Raw genomic sequence first — 22,221 nt, 5'->3', positions numbered from 1 at the left:
GTGCGCTCGAATGAAGGATTGCATGCAGTTCCAGAAGAGAATGAAAGTTCAAACACTTTGCCAGCAGCAAAGTAAGTGTAACTTTTCTCCTCTTAAATAATTTAAGATTAGCAACATCATCTTATCAATCTATCGATCTCTCGGCAGAAAGATGAAAATGGAAAAATAATGAGGGAGATGAATGCCGCGTAAAGAACATCAATGTGCAAAATTTAATTATCTACTGCGGTGAGAAAAAAAAACTCTTGACTGTTTTCTAAAACAAAAAGAAGCGGTTAATATTTTTTCCTTCTCTGCATATTTTAATTACCAGATCAATCATAACTACGTACGGCGCGCCGCTTGCGAGAGAGAGAGAGAGAGAGAGAGAGAGAGAGAGAGAGAGAGAGAGAGGAGAAAATTGCGAGTCTAAATGAAAAACAATAGATTTACTTTAAAGTCGGAGCTCTTTTGAAGTCTAAATTAAAATTTCAGGTACCTTTAGGAGAAGCAGCTTCACAAAGTTATGATATTCAATTAGTGTGTTTAGATTCCACAGAAATTACACTTCACAGCTCGACACCATGTTAAATGAAAACTCTGGAGATTCCAGACTTCTGTTACCCTAAACAGACAGTGGGAGTTCAAACCAACGGAGGAGCCCTTGGAAGTCTGGGAGCGAAAAATAATGGATCCTATACAGCCAGCTGAAAATCTCTGATGCACATACTACTGTTCAATCAATCTTACAATATCTACTGATGCCTTCAAGATTTGATGAGACAAGTGCACATGGACAGCACAACAATGTTGCATTGACCAATGAGTGTCGATTAAAGAATCATGGTGGAAGCTAAATGAGACATCTCATAATTTAACTCATATACAGTTTGTGTACGTTTATAGAGTAATACATTTTTATTTGCACAGGAAAAAAAAAAAACTTCATCAAAGGACATTGATTTTGCTCTCTGGGTGAACCACGTGAAACCTCTTGAGAACATATCTGGGTCAAATCTCACCCAAAACTCAAAATAGAGAAATAAGAAATTATACTTTTCATAAAGAAAGTGAAGCCTATTTTTAGGATTTTTCTTTTTTTTTTTTTTGCAATGTGACATTATTAATGAAAATTAAGCACATTTAACCCCAAATTCTCTTTGCTAGATGCAATAAATAAATAAATATATATATAATCTAATTTTCATTACTGTAATATGAATACTTTATACAATATTACGTCTATATTTAAATATTTATATATTCATAAATGATGGTAGTATGTGATGATATTCAATTAGTGTGTTTAGATTCCACTAAAATTACACTTCACAGCCTTTAAGATTAAAACATTTAAATAAATAAAATGTAAAATAAAAATGATTTCAATAAAAAAGTATATCTTTTACAATATATATACTGTATACACACACACACACACACACACACACAGAATAAAAAAAAATACTGTATAATAACAATGAAAATGCTGAAAGTGAGAACATTTATTGAAAACAGATTCCCAAACAGATTCCTATCTGGCCATTCAGATACGCATTCATTTCCCAGGAAGAGCTAAAAGCAGCATATGCAGATGACATGTAGAAGTACAACAGCCATTCATCGCTTTACACACGCACCGCTGCACATTTCTGCACATGAATAAGCTCTGCTTTCGGTTTCAAGGCTGATCCAAGGCGCCGTTTATCTCCACCAGCCACACACTTGTGTGTCGTTTCTACAAGCAAATGGTCAGAAACAACACCTACCACAGCACCAGCATCCTTTACACACAACTCATACACTCACACGTTCACTTCACACTTCTGAGCGCTCGACGTCACAGTCAGCTGTCGTTGTTTTTTGTGTGTTTGGAGACTGTGTACATTCGGTTTGACTGAGCTGATGGCTCTCTGCAAACACGTGTCACCGCTTTGATTACAAACACTAATGCCACTATCTGACTCGGCGCCCGCGTTCTGTCGGAGCTGATAGTGAGTTCCTGTCCTCCCCCACCTCGTGTCTCAGTTGCGAAAGAGAGCTGATGTTTACTTCTTTTGGCATGTCCTCGACTGGTGCTCCGCCACCCATTTCACACGTTTTTATTGGCTAATTTGAGTGCGTTCGTGCCAGCGAGCCGCGGCTCTCTCCTCGACATGCGTGCGCGTATCACAGACCGATGGAATCTGGCCTCGTTTCTACACATCATGTGTTTCGCCACTCGTAAGCAAACAAAATGCTGAGCTGAAGTGGATTCTGGGCCGTCGTCTATGAACGTTTACCCACTGCCACATTTTCATATCCGCTCACTGTATACGGAACATCTGTTCAGAAGAATAATCTGAACCTGAATACACTCAAAAGTTTACCATTCTCACTATTATTTATTTGTTTAATTTGTTCATCTACAATTTTCCCTAGCATTAAGCATTATACAATTATTACTTAATGCTTACTGCATACTATGCAGTTTTTTGCAATGTGATTAAGCACATTTAACCCCAAAATTCTCATTTCTGTAATGCAAAAAAAAGATTCATAGAATAATAGGCTCAATTCTGTATATACTGTCTAGTTTATGTAACAGTATATGCAAAATTATTAATTTCAAACAATAGAATGCTATATGGTTACATGACCTCACAATGCGTAAAAGTACTATGCACCTTATACACTGTATGTAGCCACCTACTAAAAAGCATATGAAATATTATGCAACAAAAACGTAACTGTTTTAGTATTCATGTGGGGGTGGTGATGGCGTATTGGATAAGACACATGCCTTTGGTGTGAGAGACCCGGGTTCGAATCCACTGTGAGACACCAATGTGTCCCTGAGCAAGACACTTAACCCCTAGTTGCTCCAGAGGCGTACGACCTCTGACATATACAGCCATTGTAAGTCGCTTTGGATAAAAGCGTCAGCTAAATGAATAAATGGAAATGGACATGTCACATGACCTCATTACATTGCCAACTTGAGCAATTGTAATCAAGAAGGGTTGTGCACCGTTCAGAGCTTAACTGAGAATGCCTGTAAAATGAGCCGAAAACAAGACAGACTTTAAACACTGACTTGACAAAGCCTTGGTTGAAAGTTTAAAAAAGCATGAAGTTTGAAGGTTTATAAACCTGACAATAGATAGAACAATAGATAGAACCCATAAAAACATAGAATTACAAAAGAGTGGACAAATGAAAGAACAGAGGAACAACAGATAGAATGAACAATAGAACAATAAATAGTACATTAGATAGAAAGACAGACGAGCGAGCGAAAGAGTGATAGAGAGATAGATATAAGGAGATAGAGACAGAGATAGAGATAGAGAAAGAGATAGAGAGATAGATAGTACTGGATTTTTATCCAGGATTAAATCAATTTTTTTTTAAATCAATTTTGTGTTCAAGTAATTTACCAGCTTGATAAAACATTAGTCAGAAAAGAAGTTAAAAATAGCAGGTGATTTCATTTCTGCTAATTTCAATTACGCTTTAAGTGCAAGGTCAAGTTGAGAGCATTGCATTGTGGGAAACAGTATCTCTCAGTGTGTTGTATAGTGTACACTGCTTAGAAGAGAAGAACTAAAATAAAGTAGGCATTTCCTCCAGGTGTTAGAAATCTACAGACAAAGAGAGGCTTGCAGATGCTCTTGAAAAGTGTGTTGTATGTCTGACCCTATTTCTGTGACACTAGAGTGATGGGTGTTTTGTCTGCGTGTGTGTGTGTGTGTGTGCGCGTGTGTGTGTGTGTGTAGCGTGCCGATGCTGCGTCCGCAAACACGTCTAACATTTGCACAGCGGTGGCGTCACTGGAGCGCAGCATCTCTGGAGCTCGAGACCTCGCGCTGTCAGGACTGTAAAAATTAAACCCTCCGATGACGACACCCTGCAAAATGTGCTGAAGCGCATCAATTCCACCTGGCTACAGCGAGAGAGACCTATTTATAAAACATACACACTTCTACATGAACACACTCTCTGTAGAAATGCCACTCTAAATGACAAATGTCTTGTCCGTACACATGCAGACAAGGCATTAGTTTTAGCAACATAACAAACCAGCGCTCAGCGGCGAGAGGAGACGCGTGCTAAACAGCTGTAGAGCTACAGGATCACACATCTCACACACACAGAGACACATCTCACACACACAGAGACACATAAAGCATGCGCCACAGACACATTGAGCATTGGTGCTCGGAAATCATGCGGGTTCAAGTCTGGCCTGCAATGTGTCCTAATTTTATTGTTGCCCTCTAAACCAATATGCAAGAATCAATATATACTGTATATATATATAAATATTCTTGCATATTGTCGACTTTTAAGAAGCAGCAATAAATAAAACAAAAATGAAATAAAGTCCACACACATTTTTTGTCATTGATAAGTCTTCGCTCTTGAAAAGCACCAGCCGCCACAGTTGTTCATCTGATGTCCTAGATTCAACTCGCTGCGTGGACATTTTGTCACTAATGCAAAACAGCAAGCAGTTCGATGCATGTTTACTGTGTTTTACTGGGGCTGAAGGCTCCGTGTGGAATTGGTTTGACATGCTTTTGGACAACTTAGGCAGCTTGTAAAACGAGGAGCAAATTAGCTTACGCATACAGTTATGCTTTCTGTAAACTGCATATGCAAAGACTAAATTAGTTTCTAATACACCCAGAGTCAGTATGCAGCTGTTTGCATTTAGAAAACAAGTACCTTGGTAATGCTCATGGTAGCATTAAAACATGATTCTTCAGGTGCTATTAATATGATATATCATGGTTTTCTGTTAAAGGGATAGTTCTCCCAGAAATGAAAATTCTGACAGTATTTACTCTCCCTCATGTTGTTCAACCCCGTAAGACCTTCGTTCATCTTCAAAACACGAATTAAGATATTTATGATTAAATCTGAGAGCTGGATCACTCCTCCATAGGCTTCTAAGGGATTGAAACTTGTTCCCCAAAAAGTTATTAAAGACATTGTTAAAATAGTCCAAGTGACTACAGTGGCTCAATCTTAAGTTTATCAAGCGACGAGAATACTTTTTGTGCGCAAAAACAAACAAAAATAACGACTTTATTTCAACTATTCATTTCCTTCTCTGTGGGCCTCCAGTCAGTTCACTAGTGTAACAGCGTAAGCTTCTGTTGTTGTACGTCAGCGTCAGCCAATAGTGAGCCTACGTGTGACGTAGCTCTACGCTATCACACTACGCTAACTGACTAGAGGCCCACAGAGAAGGAAATTGAGAGTTGAAATTAAGTCGTTATTTTTGTTTGTTTTTGCGCACAAAAAGTATTCTCGTCGCTTGATAAATTTAAGATTGAGCCACTGTAGTCACTTGGACTATTTTAACGATGTCTTTAATAACTTTTCGGGGAACAAGTTTTAATCCCTTAGAAGCCTATGGAGGAGTGATCCAGCTCTCATATTTAATCAAAAATATCTTTATTCGTGTTCCGAAGATGAACGAAGGTCTTACGGGGTTGAACAACATGAGGGAGAGTAAATACTGACAGAATTTTCATTTTTGGGTGAACTATCCCTTTAAGTACTCAGGTATGCATTATTTATTCATTGCCATTTATACATCAAAGTACCATAGCATGAAAATGGTGCTGCCATAGTATTTATTAACCAAAATAAACAACATTTACATTTATTCATTTAGCTGACGCTTTTATCCAAAGCGACTTACAATTGCTATATATGTCAGAGGTCGCACGCCTCTGGAGCAACTAGGGGTTAAGTGTCTTGCTCAGGGACACATTGGTGTCTCACAGTGGATTCGAACCCGGGTTCTCTCACACCAAAGGCATGTGTCTTATCCATTGCGCCATCACCACCCCAAATTACAAAATGCAGAACCCCAAATGCATAGAACATTGTTTTTAAAGGTTAACAAGTTGGAAAATGAGCTTTCCATACAGTATATCTTCACATACTAACTCGATCACGCTAAGAGACCTGGTGACAAAAACACATGAATTTCCATACTCGATGGAACCATCCCTTTAAAGTGTAGTGAATGCAGTCGATTATGCAGGGCTAAAGCTCACAGTTCTATGAACCACATGTGTGAATTTTCTCTCACACAGGCACCAGAGAGTGTGAGAAAAGAGAGCAAGACAAAGAGAAAAGAAGCAGAGATCACACCCTGCTAACACGTGCCGGACACGGGTGATCCAGTCGGAGAGTCCTGGTGTCAGGCCTGCTGAAACCTATATATATTATACCAGCTCTGTGTGCCGTGTGCTGTGTGCTGCGGACACCGGCGTGACAGGAATACCTAATGACCTGATCCTAAACCTGCTAGAGTGCTTCATTCTGTGACAGAGACACTCATTAACACTTTACAATGTGTTCCAGCTCGAAATAGGGACATTGGGCTAGGATGAAAGTTGTAGAATACAGAACTAATTTTCACATTTTCTGAAGAAAGCATGAGTGGTGTTTGCCCGTGTTGTGGAAGGTTTTAATTGCATTGCGTTGACTGACATCAAAAGAGTCCATCCTGAAGTCTCAATGATATTCTAGTCTCTACACGGTTTGAGGGCCTAAACGTAATAAAAACAGCACAACACATGATTTGAGGTAACATTGATATATATATATATATATATATATAGTACTAATGGTGATTTATTATCTAAACTATTTAAAATTGCTTTCATTATTAAAATAAACTGAAATAAAAATATTAATATTAGATTTAAAAAAAAATTCCCTGCAACTTACTGAAATAAAAAAGTTTAGTACAAGTACTAAAGTTACGAAAATAAAAACAAAAAAGCTAAATAGAAATATATACAAAAATTAAAAGTACATACAATTATGAAACATTGAACTAAAATGAAAATATAAAAATTAATAAAACAAATAAATAATAAGAATAAATAATATATAAATAATAAATGAACTTAACAAATGTTATTTTAGTATTATTTATACAGTTATTTTAATTAATTTATACTATTATATATTAATAATACCTAAATAAGATTTGTTCAAAACACTATCCAGAAATAAAAGTGATACTTGCTTTAGCAAAATGGGCAGGAATATTCAAGGTTACACTAGTTGAAAAGTAAATTACCATCTCTAACATTAGCATGAATAATGAACTTTCTAAATGTTAGTATGCATCATTTAAAGTGCTGTTTGAGACCGCCTGAATGAGTTTGGGAACTGAATTACAGTTTACAGTCTAACATAGTGAGCTTTTAAAGAGATTCCCTTGTTAATATTTGAAATAAGGCATATTAGCGAGTCCATTGAATAGCTCAGCAGTAACTGTGGTAAAACTGACGTGACTTGCAATTAAACCTTGAAAGGCTTTCGCTAATGTTTTGATGAGACGCGTATGTGTGAGCTCACCTGAACGACCTCAATAAAATAAACAAGACAATGTCTGAAGAAACACACAAGTTCAAAGTCCAAGATGCACATTAAGTGACGACAGGGTACAAGTCAATAAACAAAAAGTGAAAAGGGTAAAATACAGCAAATCATCAGTGCTTAAAGTCAACATGAAACAGAAGTTTTTATAGTCTTTTCTTCCCTATTGTGACGTATATATTAGTGAAACGGCTTCTGGAACAGGAACAAAAGTAGGGCGGGGCTTGTGTTTGTTCGTGGGGAATTGATTGGATGGTTGTGGTTTGCTATTGGTGGATCTCATGTGAGTGACAGAGTCATGCTCTCGTCATCAGAGAAGAGAAGAAAATAGAAGTCTCAGCAGGAGGGAGGGGAAGTTATACTGATTCAAGATTATGAGGACACAACAATAAAATAAAAATATAATGATGTGCACAATAAATCATTTAGAAAACATGCTGCAATATTCCATAAAAAATAACAATTGTCAATTTTGATTCAATAGTGACTATAAACCTCTTCAAAATAAGTCAATTACACACACACACACACACACATACACACACACACACACACACACACACACACACACACACACACACACACACACACACACACACACACACACACACACACACACACACACACACACACACTTAGCTGTCTAAATGGGGATATTCCTCAAGCGTAATGTTGTTATACAGTACAAACGGTATATTATCTCCCCTTACACTAACCCTAAACCTGCGCATCACAGAAAACTTTCTGCATTTTTACATTTTTAAAAAACTTTTAATTTATTATTTTTATACCAGATTTACAAATGAGGACGTCCCTGTTTTTAAAGACACTGTCAGGTTTTGGTAGCCTGGTCCCACCAGACTCTCGTACATTTCATTTGTACAGTCTGGCTCCGCTCCATTGACAAGCGTTAACTTCCTTGTAGGCGGGTACTCTATTTAAGTCTAAAACTATTGGATCTGCCCAGAGTCTCTCTAGATCTGCCATAACCAATCGCTAACGTTTGGTCGTGATGTATGTCATGTCGATCCCCGTGGGGAGGAGGGCCACAACATCATGGCCACCAACAAAACTAAGCAAAGATTGTTCTTGCTCCGGCTTTAACTTCTTGATATTCGGCAGCGTTGCCACAACGGACCGAATGGCTTCCCTCGCATCTTTCTCCGCTGCCATTACTGAACTACAACTCAAAATAACGCACGACATCAACGTCATCGTTCTCATCGTTGGCTCGGTAAAAAATTGAAGGGGGAAAACCAAAGACTACAGCAAAATCCCAGACGTAGTACTGAAGGAAAATGAAAACTGAGCGGAAGTACGGAGGACGGCGGAGCCAGCCTAAGGTTTTGGTCATTTCTGGGTACAAATTTGTCCCCAAAATATAGTTAAGTACACTCTTAGAAAAAAAGGTACATAAAGAGTGCATATTAGAACCCTTTTGAAGGGTACTGTCCCAGTGACAGCTTTTGTACCTTTTTTTCTGAGAGTGTAAGTACACACACACACACACACACACACACACAGTAGAGCAGCTCCAAAACCGAGTGAGCTGCCTACATACAGCTTTTTAAGGCATCAGGAGCATTTTGGAACAAATCTTCCAGTTAGACCGAGTTCTTGGTGAAAGCGCCCCATCCACACACTCTCTTTCGCAATGGCAGTGCATTAGGCCCTCATGACAATTAGCCTGGGAAAAGGTTTACGACCGGCAGGCCCACAGGAGCGTACAAATCGGCACAGCCGGAGGCAGCCTCTCGAACAGGAAGGTAATTACAGCTCTTCTCATCATAACGCTGAGAGGAAGCAAGCGACAGAACACACTCTCTTCTCTTAGATACTGCTTTAATTAATTATCGTGCCTTTACTCTTTGATTTATTCCACGATTCATAACATATTTATACATTCAAGATGAATTATCATTTCCTTCAGGAATTAATCAAAAAGCAGAGGAAGGACCGGCCCTACGTGTTGTCGCAGGATCAAAGAGCGAGCGACTTACCTTACGGCAGATATTCAGGCCCCAACACAAGGTCAGTCGAGCTCACAGGCCCGAATCAAGCGATGAACAAACAGCACACCAAGTGCTATGATTTATGATGCTGTATAAATTACAGTTACGGAGAATGTCTAGGATAGATCCTCCTTAACAACATGCAAACACCTTCCAAAATATACTGAGAACCAGCATGAAGTTTCAAGCCAACACAAAATGACATTAACACTCCATAATGTAAAAGCAGAATATTCAACAACAAAAAGAGTATGGCGGGACTTTTATTGTGTTTTTATTTAATTTATTGTGATTTTCTTGGGTCACAAAATATTTACTATGATGTTATTTATTAATATTTTTTTCTAGGTGAAGAGGCAGAAGCAAGATACTACATTACTTTAAATAAAAGACTATAAAGACATTTCTTTTTTTAAATAAAAGACTATAAAGACATTTCTTTTTTTTAATAACATGCACTGTTCACATTGAGACATACATTGGTGTTCAGCAGTTTGGAGTCGGAAAGATTTTTGAATGTTTTTGAAAAAAGTCTCATAGGTGGCATTTATTTGATAAAAAAAAATACAGTAAAATATTTTTGCAATTTAAAATAACATTTTTCTATGTGAATATATTTTAAAATGTAATTCATTCCTGTGATCAAAGCTGAATTTTCAGCATCATTACTCCAGTCTTCAGAGTCACATGATCCTTCAGAAATCATTTTAAAATGATGGTTTGCTGCTCAAGAAACATTTCTGATTATTATCAATGTTAAAATCGGTTATGCTACTTAATACTATTGTTTTTTTTTTCCGGATTCTTTGATTAATAGAAAGATCAAATGCATTTTTTTTAACATTGTAATTGTCTTTCCCACTTAATGCATCCTAGCTTAATAAATAAAAAAATCTTACTAAGCCTAAACTTTTAAACAATAGCATTTATTAATCAAATTTATTTTTATTTTTTTTATGTTGACTTTAAAGCTAAATAGGTCCATTCGGAGCAATGCAGCAGCTAATGCAGACGCTAAACATGCAACATATCACGTTCATGTTTTCTCTCCCCATTAACTTCCTGTCATTCCTTGCCATATATGTGTCACATAAAAAGTGTCAAATGCATAGAAATTCAGTAAAGCACACTATTAGCTATAAAAACCCTCAAACTCAGAGAGTGTCCTATCCCGTCCTTTTGCTCTTCTGAATATCACTGAAACAAGCACATCCAGAAGGAAATCCACTCGGAGCAAAGGACCTGGATTTCACTAATGTGTGCACGTGTGCAGAAAACCCATCCACTCCACAGATTAATAATTTAGTGCTGAGTGTCTTAAATGTTCTTCTGAAGCAGCCGAGACCCTCCTGCCCCAGAAAACAGGTGTCTGACTGCCGGATGATTTGTGTGTCTCGCTCAGGCTGTGCAGTCAGCTGGATTGCGTTTTACCTCTTCGTCTGATAATGGCGGGTGAAGATTTCTGGGCCGCAGGGGTTAATGGCACGAAACAGAACCGAGTTGCTAATTACATGTTCCGAACTATTTATCAGATTCTCCATCTGCACAGCGCCACAACTCTCATTGTGCACGCTAAATTACTCCTCGGATTATCTTTGTAAAGCAAGTTTTCATAATTAGGGCCCTGCGTGGATGTTTTCTCACTGCGAGCGCCAACAGACACTGAGAGGGAGAGAAAATTAGCTGACTGCTTCATTCAGGCTTGACATCTTAAACCATGCAGCGACACAAAAGCATCAAAACACCCTGAAAGAAAGTGTACTAGATTCCTTTCAGAATTTGTATCAGAATATCCCAATCCGATCCCAATAATAAACCTCAAAGAATCAAATACGATCCTGTAGGAACATAATCAAAACTTTGCTTAGAACCTGTTGCACATAATCTACATGACTTCTGTCGTCTGATTGATCGTTTTACTTTTTTAGCAAGTAAAAGATCATTTAGTGTAACTGTAAAAACGTCCACCTTCAGCTCGTCTTTTTGATGTGAAATCTGCAGTGATGTTTATAATGTAAATGTAAGAATAACTTTAATATTGTTAGTAATATTTCAAGATAAACATTTACTGGACTGAAGCAACTCAGGTTTACTTCATTATCCATACATCATTTTTCAGAAAAAATCATGCTAATATGCAAGTATCAAATCCATCAGGCTTTTGAGGAAGGTTTGTTTGTTCATCTCTCAATCATTATTTGCAATTCATTATATGTTTTAAAAATACAGAGCTTTGATCATAAAACAAACCATTTAAATATCATCTTACGAAGACTTAATATTGTCAGATTTAGAGTGATGACTGGTATTTAGTGTATGCAATATATGTAAGTATCTGCTGTGCTGTTATAAATATCTCATTGATTTACATTACTGTACAACCATCAGAATTTCATTTTACGTTGTGCCGTATAAATATCAGCATCTGCTCAAAATTGCATATTCTGAATAAAACTGAGACATTCTCCCTATATCATATGAGCCTGATGTATCAAATATGATACTTAACAAAAACAGTTGTTTATAGATGTAAGTTCAATAAAATTTCCAATTTAGAAAAACAGATTTTTCAGACTATCATTTCAAAAGTCATGATTAATTTCCTTACGACACCCAACAGACGCATTTTATCTTATTTTATCCTTATAGTCAAATTGTGATTGCTCTAAAAACATGTAGTTTTTGTATTGTGTTGGAATCGTAATCTTTTTTGTTCTAAATTATGACAAATTCCAAGGGTTTGCTAGGCTAGGGTCTCCTTTTCTACATGCTTGAAAAAAGTTTGAACTGTTTTCCCATCATAAGGTGCGTTACTACGCTTCTCAAAGGGAGTAAAAGGACCATTCTGCATGTGAGGGATCTCTGACACCTCTCGACATCAGACCCAGCGGTTCGGCCGGCTCGATTAAGACACACGCCGTACGACGCCAGCCTCCTCGCAGTAAATTTTATTAAAATTACCTTCATTATAAGACACTCTTCATTATAAAACCAAAAAGTGCTGCTGGTCTCCCAGGGCCTTTGGATTAATAAGGACAGCGATGTATTTTAAGCCGTAAACTCGACTTCTTACTGTCCTTAATCTCCTTTCCACTTCACAGGCCAAATTAACACCTCTCCCCGGCTCTGACGGGACCTCATTAGCTCTCTTCCACTCCGAAAGAGAAAAGAACAGGAAAGATGACGAGGAAGAAGAAGAAGAAGGAGGATGGAGACGACCAATGACAGCCACCAGCTCGGGGATTAACCCTTTCACGCGACCGAACGATTCTGGAATCTAGGTCGACGTGTGTTTCTAATCAGCCGCCTGGTTAGCGATAATTAGCAGGCGAGGCAGGAGGGGAGGAGAGGGAGGGACACGCACAAACGAAACAGAGAAAGAAAAGAGAAACCTGTCATGTCGCAAACACTTCAAAGCCGACGACTTCTCTTTTAAAAGCGGCACGATAAGGGACCAAGAACCACCAGGGACCTCGAGAAAGCGCAGCGCTGGAGAAGGGAGGAGAACGAGGGCCGAAGAGACCTTAAACACACATGCTTCAGAGGGACACAAAACACACAAACACACACTCCACCTACATAACGCTGCCAGCTATCATAGTTTACTCTCACTGTTAAACTTTTCCAGCACAGTAAGTGGTCCCTGTGAAGTTTACCCATCATGCACCTCTCAGTCAGGGCTGCTTTGGATCTTGGAAACTGCATGTTATAAAATGTGCAGACCGTTTCATTCGTGCTAAAACACAATATAGTAACAGCTACGATGTGAAACACCTGTTCGCCAGCTACTGTGTATCTCATATGTTTTCATATAAATTCAGTATAATAAAATATATTGTGGCGAACAGGACTATGTATATATACACAGTATATGGTGAATATAATCATAGCATTAGGGCATTGATAAGTACAAATATTTTATTATATATATAAATCTGGTTTATACATATTAGAATGATTTCTGAAGGATCATGTGACACTGAAGACTGGAGTAAATGATGCTGAAGATTCAGCTTTGCATCACAGGAATAAATTATATTTTAAAGTATATTCAAATAGAAAAACATTATTTTAAACTGTAATAATATAATATTTTTTTTCTGTATTTTTGATCAAATAAATGTACTGTAGACTTGATGAGCATTACAGACTTTTATATATTTATATATATATATATATATATAATTCGATAATTATAGATAATTCCAGGATTTCTATTGCTTAAATCGATGTTAAAGACAGTTTGCAACTCATTTTACTTCTATAATCGGACACACTTCCAAGTGAAACAAGATATCCAGATAAGTAAATAAGTACAGTATCCAGTGGGAATAGATTAGATCATGAAAACATGTATACAGCAGGTTTAATGGCACAGACAATCGCACCCTTGAGTACTGAGGTTTGTTACAGCGACAGTGCACGTTAAGTCTGTTCAACAGGACCTTGCTCTCACAACGAGCCCTACGCTGAAAAAACTGGATGAACTACAAATCACAAGTGGCCACTGGAGACAGATCTGAGATGCATGTTAATACCAGGCATGAGTGGCAATCTGTCAAGGCTGACCACTTGTTATCAGGCTTAAAACACTTCTCTATTGTGATCAGGCCTTTATAACCCAGTGGATATTCTACAAAAATGCCTTCACATTCCTGCATGCCAGAACTGTGTCCAGCTGGACTCCGTGACAGCAGCGAATCACTCCTTATCAGACGGGAAACCTGCACATCATTTCAGTATGCCAGAGCATTCTGGACCACAGACGAGGAGCGCAAATATGATTTATGATCTGCTGTTTAATGGCTGGAGCAGCGGCTCTGACTCTGAGAGGAGATCAGATGACTTTCTCGACAGGAGCATGTCGGGGAAGGAACGGGGAGTGCACCATTACAACAGGATGACAGAGAGAGTGAGAGAGGCCTCCAGTACTGCGTCTTAATGGAGGAGAGATGCTACTTAAGTCTGACGGGAAAATGATACCAGTCAATACAGCGAAGGGAGGGGGGGATGGAGAACAGATATGGATGACGTGATGCTGAGAGATTTTTGATGCCAGTGTGCCTGGGAAAGGCAGCAAGTGGCTTATTGTGTTTACATAAGACATCCAGAAATAATGACGGAGCCTTAAATGCAATCAATTGATTCAGACATTATTTAAAGTGCCCCTATTATGTGTGTTCTGACATTACCTGCGTATTATAGCAGTTTGTGAATGTAAAAGGTCTGTAAAGATTCAAAGATCAAAGTGCATAATAAAGCTATTGTCTTCCAAAAGAAAGAACCGTCGTCAGTAACTCCAGTCTTACTTACTGCTTGAACCTACGTGGGTTTGTAACAAATTTTGCAAAATGCCAGCCTATGGTCTTCATTGGAAGCCCGCAAACAACGTCTGCTTTGCCCCGCCCTCAAACACTGTAGTTGTATCTGAGACTGGAAGAGTTTGGTTTGTGTTGTTTCACGTCGAGAAGATGCAGCTTTCTGTTTTGTTTCCGACATGTTCTGTAAGCTGCAGACCAAGCACAACAAACTGGATCATCTGACCAATCAGAGCAGAGTAGACCAATCACAACAGACTGGGCCATCTGACCAATCAGAGCATAGTAGACCAATCACAACAGACTGGGCCATCTGACCAATCAGAGCAGGGTAGGCCAATCACAACAGACTAGGCCATCTGACAAATCAGAGCAGAGTAGACCAATCACAACAGACAGGGCCATCTGACAAATCAGAGCAGAGTAGACCAATCACAACAGACTGGGCCATCTGACCAATCAGAGCATAGTAGACCAATCACAACAGACTGGGCCATCTGACCAATCAGAGCAGGGTAGGCCAATCACAACAGACTGGGCCATCTGACCAATTCAAGCAGAGTAGACCAATCACAACAGACAGGGCCATCTGACAAATCAGAGCAGAGTAGACCAATCACAACAGACTGGGCCATCTGACCAATCAGAGCAGGGTAGACCAATCCAAACAGACTGGATCATCTGACCAATAAGAGCAGGGTAGACCATACACAACAGACTGGATCATCTGACCAATCAGAGGAGGGTAGACCAATCACAAGAGACTAGATCATCTGAGCAATCAGAGCAGGGTAGACCAATCACAACCGACTGGATCATCTGACCAATCAGAGCAGTGTAGACCAATCCAAACAGACTGGATCATCTGACCAATAAGAGCAGGGTAGACCAATCACAACAGACTGGATCATCTGACCAATCAGAGCAGGGTAGACCAATCACAACAGACTGGATCATCTGACCAATCAGAGCAGAGTAGACCAATCACAACAGACTGGATCATCTGACCAATCAGAGCAGAGTAGACCATCACAACAGACTGGGCCATCTGACCAATCAGAGCAGAGTAAACCAATTACAACAGACCGGACCATCTGACCAATCAGAGCAGAGTAGACCAATCACAACAGACTGGATCATATGACCAATCAGAGCAGAGTAGACCAATCACAACAGACTGGGTCATCTGACCAATCAGAGCAGGGTAGACCAATCACAACAGACTAGGCCATCTGACCAATCAGAGCAGAGTAAACCAATCACAACAGACTGGATCATCTGACCAATCAGAGCAGACTAGACCAATCGCAACAGACTAGGCCATCTGACCAATCAGAGCAGAGTAGACTCTCAGAAAGGAGACCAAATCCTTCATCGAATCGCTTCAGACGCTGTGAGAAAAGAGTTGATGCTGCAATGTATTATTATGAGAGAAATAAAGTGGGTTTTGACCTTGGATGCAGGTAAATCTATTGTAGGAGACCTTCAGAACAAAATTAGGAACATTTAAAATAGCATAATAGGGGCACTTTAATGTATTAATTCTCCAAATCTCTCCAGCATGAACAGTGTCATTTTTGAGGTGGATTTGATGTTATCTGAATTAAACAGTGAGTATTGACTGACCTCAGCTTGGAAACTCTTGAGGACGGGCGAAACCATCTCCAACACCTCCTAAAAAAAGAAAAACAGACAAAACTGATGAATCTCACAAAACCTGGTCCAGAACAGGCCATATTGCGAATAAATAAATAAATAAATAAATAAAAAACTTTATTTTGCTTGAAGATTATAAAGTCTATTTTTGAGGTCATCAAGATTTTACATTTTTACATACATTTTTGTGAATGACTTTCATATGACAGTTTTGGAGAGAGAATTGTCATGAAAATAGTGTCAATGCAAACAATCTTAATCATCCTAAAACAGGCTTTATTATATTTACATATATTTCTTAAAATATAAAATAAATTGCATTTCTTGAAGAATAACTGTTCTTGAAGAGTATGTTTTGATTCAGCTCAATAGTAAAATAACATTTCACAGTTGAGAAAATACAGTTCCCTGTACTTCTACTCCCAACATAAGTGAAAACACATTTTTTGCTAAAAAGGTTAATGTAAAACATATACGTTTCTCGTTTATTAATGAAAAATAATATTTCTGGGCAGCTGACCTTTATACAATTTAAAATAGCAAAAAAAATTGAATAGTAATACAATGTGTATTTTGTACCAAGATATTCTTTGACATACTGTACACTGAAGTACAATGTAAAGATTATTGTACAGGATATGAAAATAATTCAGTACCATAATAAATATCAAAGTCATTGTACCGCAGTACTGCCTCAGCATGCAACTTTTTTGTCAAGTAAAAACTTTCAACATAATAAAATAAAGCAAATAAAAGCACAAATGTTTATCGTGTATAATAGTACTGTAGCTCTGGAGAATGTTTGAGATAATTTAATTCACCAAGAATATGTCAGACATTACTGTATTTACCCGACCTTGAGAAAGACACCACATTATATGATACAAGATGAACATACTGCATTACAGAAATGTTCTTTGAGGCGCTTTTGATTACAATAGAAACTAAATCTCCAACCTTTGTCTATACAAAACAAAATTAGCGAATATAATGACACTTCAGCTCAAATAACATTAAATATTCTGTAAATGCTTTAACAAATGAATGAGTTCCACTTTTAAACCCAGCAAAAGGATTGTACGTGCATTATTGTATATTTTAAATTTTAAATTTGGGAGTTGGTTGAGTTGGTTTGCATCTGTAAGCTTCGTCTAGCTTTCTGTTTTGTCTCATTATTTACTATCATTACCTGTTGTTTATACTGCTAAATATAACTTACTCAACATCACATATTAACCTGACATCGCTATCTTCAATCTAAATTGTTGCTAGCACAACACACTAGTAATTCGCTAGCCTGTTGGGATACCATTCATGCACTCTTTATTTATTCATTTATTTCGCTCACGCCTTTTACAAGTCCATCAACAACTGTGATGAGTAGGATCAGTCAACAAACATGGTGAGTCATGTCATCTTCTCCTCTTAATTTGTCACTTGCACTTCATGTAACATGTATAGTATAGCCTTCTCTGTCAGCACAGGATTTACATGTGATAAATGCAGGGAGATAGTCAGAGAAGATTTCAGAACTAGAGACACGCATCCAAACGTTAATTGAGGTTAATTGTAAGGGTGCAAGGGCTTTAGATACTGCTTTGGATGCGACTAGCTTAGTGAACTCTGTACATTGTTCGGTCCCAGCTGTAGAGCCCGTGCAGAAGGGCAACTGGGTGACGGTGAGACACTGTAGTCGCAGGACAAAACACCGCTCTTCCGTTCCGATTACCATAACAAATAGATTCTTCCCACTCAGTGAAACATCCACTGAGAATCCTGTTGAAAATGCCCTAGTTATTGGCAATTTTACACGGAACGTGAAAATAGAGACGCCGGCCAATGGTCACATGTCTGCCAGGAGCCAAAGCGCCTGACATCAAAGCAAATTTAAAAGTGCTGGCTAATGCTATTCGTAAATTCTCTAAGATTATTATTCCCGTCTGCACTAATGATGTTCGACTTCGCCAGTTGGAGACCACTAAAATTAACGTTAAAGAGGTCTGTGAACTCGCAAGTACGATGTCAGGCACTATAATTTGCTCTGGCTTCCTTCCTGTTCGCAGGAGTGATGAGATACTTAGTAGACTGTCCTCACTCAATGGCTGGCTGGCTGTCTAAGTGGTGTCTGCAAAATAATATAGAATTCATAGACAATTGTAAAAGTTTTTGGGGCAGACCTGACCAGTTGAAAAGAGATGGTATTCATCCCTCTTGGGATGGTGCTGCTCTTCTCTCTAGTAATATGGCACAAAGTCTCAGAGCTCAAACATGAACTGGGGCTCAGGTCAGGAAGCAGACAAACTGGCTAAACCGACCGTCTGCTAGCTGTCTCACGCCACTGAGGTCAGATAAATCCCATCACATAGAGACTCTGTCACCTAGATATCATCATAAGAGACTGTGTCTGTTCCCAGAATTAGGAAATACAAAAAACTTCCAAAACCATCTAAGGGTAAAAATGTAGTTGATGTTCAAGCACTTTAGACACAGTTGCTCCTTTGCACTTCTTTACTTACAAGATTGATAATATCAGTGAGAAATTTAAAACTATGCAACCGTCTACTACAGTATTGTCTCAGGCAGTGCATTGTAGTCTCCCTGACGAAAATTTTTATTTATTCATTACTATAGGAGAGGAGGAATGTTCTAAACTAATTAAATCATCTAAATCGAGAACATGTATGTTTGACCCTATACCGACTAAGCTACTGAAAGAGATGCTTCCAGAGGTCATAGATCCTCTTCTTAATCTCATTAATTCATCTTTGTCATTAGGATACTACCAAAAACTTTTAATCTGGCTATGATTAAACCGCTTGTTAAAAAACGCAACTTATTCCTACAGAATTAGTCAATTACAGGCCGATCTCGAATCTACATTTATGTCAACAATACTAGAAAAGGCAGTATCTTCACAACTATGTTCCTTTTTAGAAAGAAATGATATCTGCGAGGATTTTCAAACAGGATTTAGACCGTACCATTGTACTAAAACAGCTCTCATTAGAGTCTCAAATGATTTGCTCTTATCATCTGATCGTGGTTGTATCTCTCTATTAGTGTTACTCGATCTCAGTGCTGCATTTGACACAATCGACCACAACATTCTTTTAAATAGACTCGAAAATTATGTTGGCATTAGTGGAATTGCACTAGCATGGTTTAAATCATACTTATCTGACTGTTATCAGTTTGTAGCAGTAAATGAAGAGATGTCTTATCGGTCAAAAGTTCAGTATGGAGTACCACAAGGCTCAGTACTAGGACCATTCCTGTTCACTCTGAACATGCTACCCAGGGTTGGGTACCAAAACGCAGTGCCAATAGGGAACCGGTTCCGACGTAAACGTTAGTAACGAGACTGAATAAGAACGAAAATTTCGGTGCCTGACTTTTTTTTTTTTGTTCCGGCGTCAATTTGCGTGACGTCAGTGCCGCTACTCGGCACACTTGTTGAACTGATAGCGAGGTGATTAATGAAGATGCCGAAGGCAAAACGCTCCAAGGTTTGGCTGCAATTTACGGATCGGATAAAACCCAACTGATACCCAACCCTAATGCTACCCTTAGAAGATATCGTTAGGAAGCATGGCATTAGTTTTCACTGTTATGCTGATGATACTCAGCACTATATTTCTTAATGCCCTGACGAAACTTACCAATTCACAAAATTAACGGAATGCATAGCAGATATAAGAAACTGGATGACTAGCAATTTCCTACTAATTAATTCAGAAAAACAGAGATTCTAATTATTGGCCAAAAATGTCCTCACGTAATAACCTAGAAATACTGTCTAATACTTGATGGCTGCTCTGTCAAGTCGCCGTTTAGGAACCTGGGTGTGCTCTTTGATAGCAATCTTTCATTTGAAAGTCACGTGTCTAGTATCTGTAAAACAGCATTTTTTCATCTTAAAATGTATCAAAATTTCGTCATATACTCTCAATGAAAAATGCAGAACAGTTAGTTAATGCGTTCATGACATCAAGGCTAGTTTATTGTAATGCTATTATGGGTGGTTGCCCTGCATGCTTAATAAACAAACTACAGCTGGTCCAAAACGCAGCAACTAGAGTTCTTACCAGAACACGGAAGTATGACCATATTAGCCCGGTTCTGTCAACACTACATTGGCTCCCTATTAAACATCGTATAAATTTTAAAATATTGCTGATTACTTAAAAAAGGTCATTGTAAATGGTTTAGCTCCGCAGTACTTGAGTGAGCTCTTAAAACATTATACTCCTTCACGTCTATTGCGATCTCAGAATTCGGCCCAGTTGATAACACCTAGAATATCTAGATCGACTGCTGGCGGTAGATCCTTTTCCTATTTTCACCAAAACTTTGGAATAATCTTCCTAACATTGTCCAGGAAGCAGACACAGTCTGTCAGTTCAAATCTAGATTAAAAACACATCTATTTGGCCTAGCATACACATAACACATTATAGACTTCTATAATTCAATGTTAGGCTGCATAGTTTAGATCAGCCGGGACCGGGAACACTTCCCATAAATCCTGATGTATTTGGTACATCATAAAAAGGATGGCGTCAACGCTAATCTTAGTCTCTCTGTTTATCCTGAGGTTTACCGCAGTCTGCCGGATCCAGGCCGTATCCAGATCTGAGGAAGGACCAGCACCTGGACACGATGACAACGCAAAGTGTTAACTAGCCTCTCCCCTGTGAAGGCCTTCTTTCTTTTACCTCTGTACAGATGAAAAGTTGTTGGGATAATTCCAGTTCGCGTGGCTACGCAGACGCGACAAAAATGTATGTATTATAAACTTTTAAGGCCAGACAAGTAGTTTGTTGAGGGTTGATTTGTGAGGGAGGACTACACGCCTGCGCACATATATATTAAATCATACATACCTATTGACTGAACACATTATGCGCATGTACACGCCGTATGCGTTTTCGAGGGTTTGCGTTTTTGAGGTTTGCGCAGAGAAAAAGGATAATCATTTTCACCTTCGAACCTATTTCAGGGAGTGCGTTCTCGAGACACCAGGCACTGTTTTGTGCGGATGGGCGGCCGGAGCGTGTTAGGGGTTTTTCTGTTAGAACGGTGTCGTGTTAGCGGCCATAAGTTAATAAATAATGATCTTCGCAACGGAAGTGAATCAATCAAGACTATCTTTTGCTGGACAATAACCTAAACAATCTGTTACTACTAATTTCTATTATCACTGTAAAGCTGCTTTGAAACAATCTATACTGTTAAAAGCTCTTTATAAATGAAGGTGAATTGACTTGACTTGACTTAAATAAATAAAAAAAGATTTAAAAATTGTCTGTGGTAATCAACGGTACGTATATGTTTATGTTGTTTATAGATGTTTTACTGAAGACACTAATAACTTCTCCATTAACACAAATAACTCATCTGATTCTCCTGTCAATCCATTAATGAGGCTTTGTTTCTGTTCATTATATGCCACAGACTGTACTGATACGGCTAGCATGATCCCCCATCCGCTCCAGACGTTTGCTAATCTTGTAAATTCTGATTGTCACTGATGACATTTGTGTCAAGTGGAAAACAAACGAGGAGTCGGGCTTCTGAGTCGAGAGGTCTGACGGTGGATCGTGTCGAAGCTTCAAACAAAGCTTCTGAAAAAGGAAGGCCGCTAACGAGGAAAAATGTAAAATGTCAAAGCGTGTATAATGAGAGATACGTGACAAGTATTTCTCCCGACGTCACCTTTACCTGAAGAGGAATTGAAGCCGCAGCTCCGGATTAGAGTGACGGGAATTTAAACGGAGAGTGACTTGAACTTAAAGACATTCAGTGGAGGATTTTTCTCCATGGGAACGGCCGGCTCATTTTCTGGGGTGTTTTATGCAGGT

The 22,221-nt window shown here is 38.6% G+C and overlaps 1 protein-coding gene across 3 annotated transcripts in view; it reads right to left on the bottom strand.

The window, feature by feature from the left end:
• Window positions 1–22,221, bottom strand: part of cux2b (cut-like homeobox 2b) — a 163,504-nt gene that overhangs the window by 63,508 nt on the left and 77,775 nt on the right. For all 3 annotated transcript variants that reach the window (XM_077223423.1, XM_077223424.1, XM_077223425.1), the window contains one exon: window positions 16,331–16,378. In XM_077223423.1, coding sequence (XP_077079538.1) covers window positions 16,331–16,378 — 48 coding nt within the window. The remainder of the gene's footprint in view (window positions 1–16,330; window positions 16,379–22,221) is intronic.

The sequence above is a fragment of the Siphateles boraxobius genome, unplaced genomic scaffold (genome assembly GCF_051911475.1).
Source record: "Siphateles boraxobius isolate OS27281-9 unplaced genomic scaffold, OSU_SipBor_1 9, whole genome shotgun sequence".
In the NCBI taxonomy this organism is placed as follows: Eukaryota; Metazoa; Chordata; class Actinopteri; order Cypriniformes; family Leuciscidae; genus Siphateles; species Siphateles boraxobius.
Note: the sequence above shows the minus strand (reverse complement) of the source record. Positions and strands in the feature narration are given on the sequence as shown.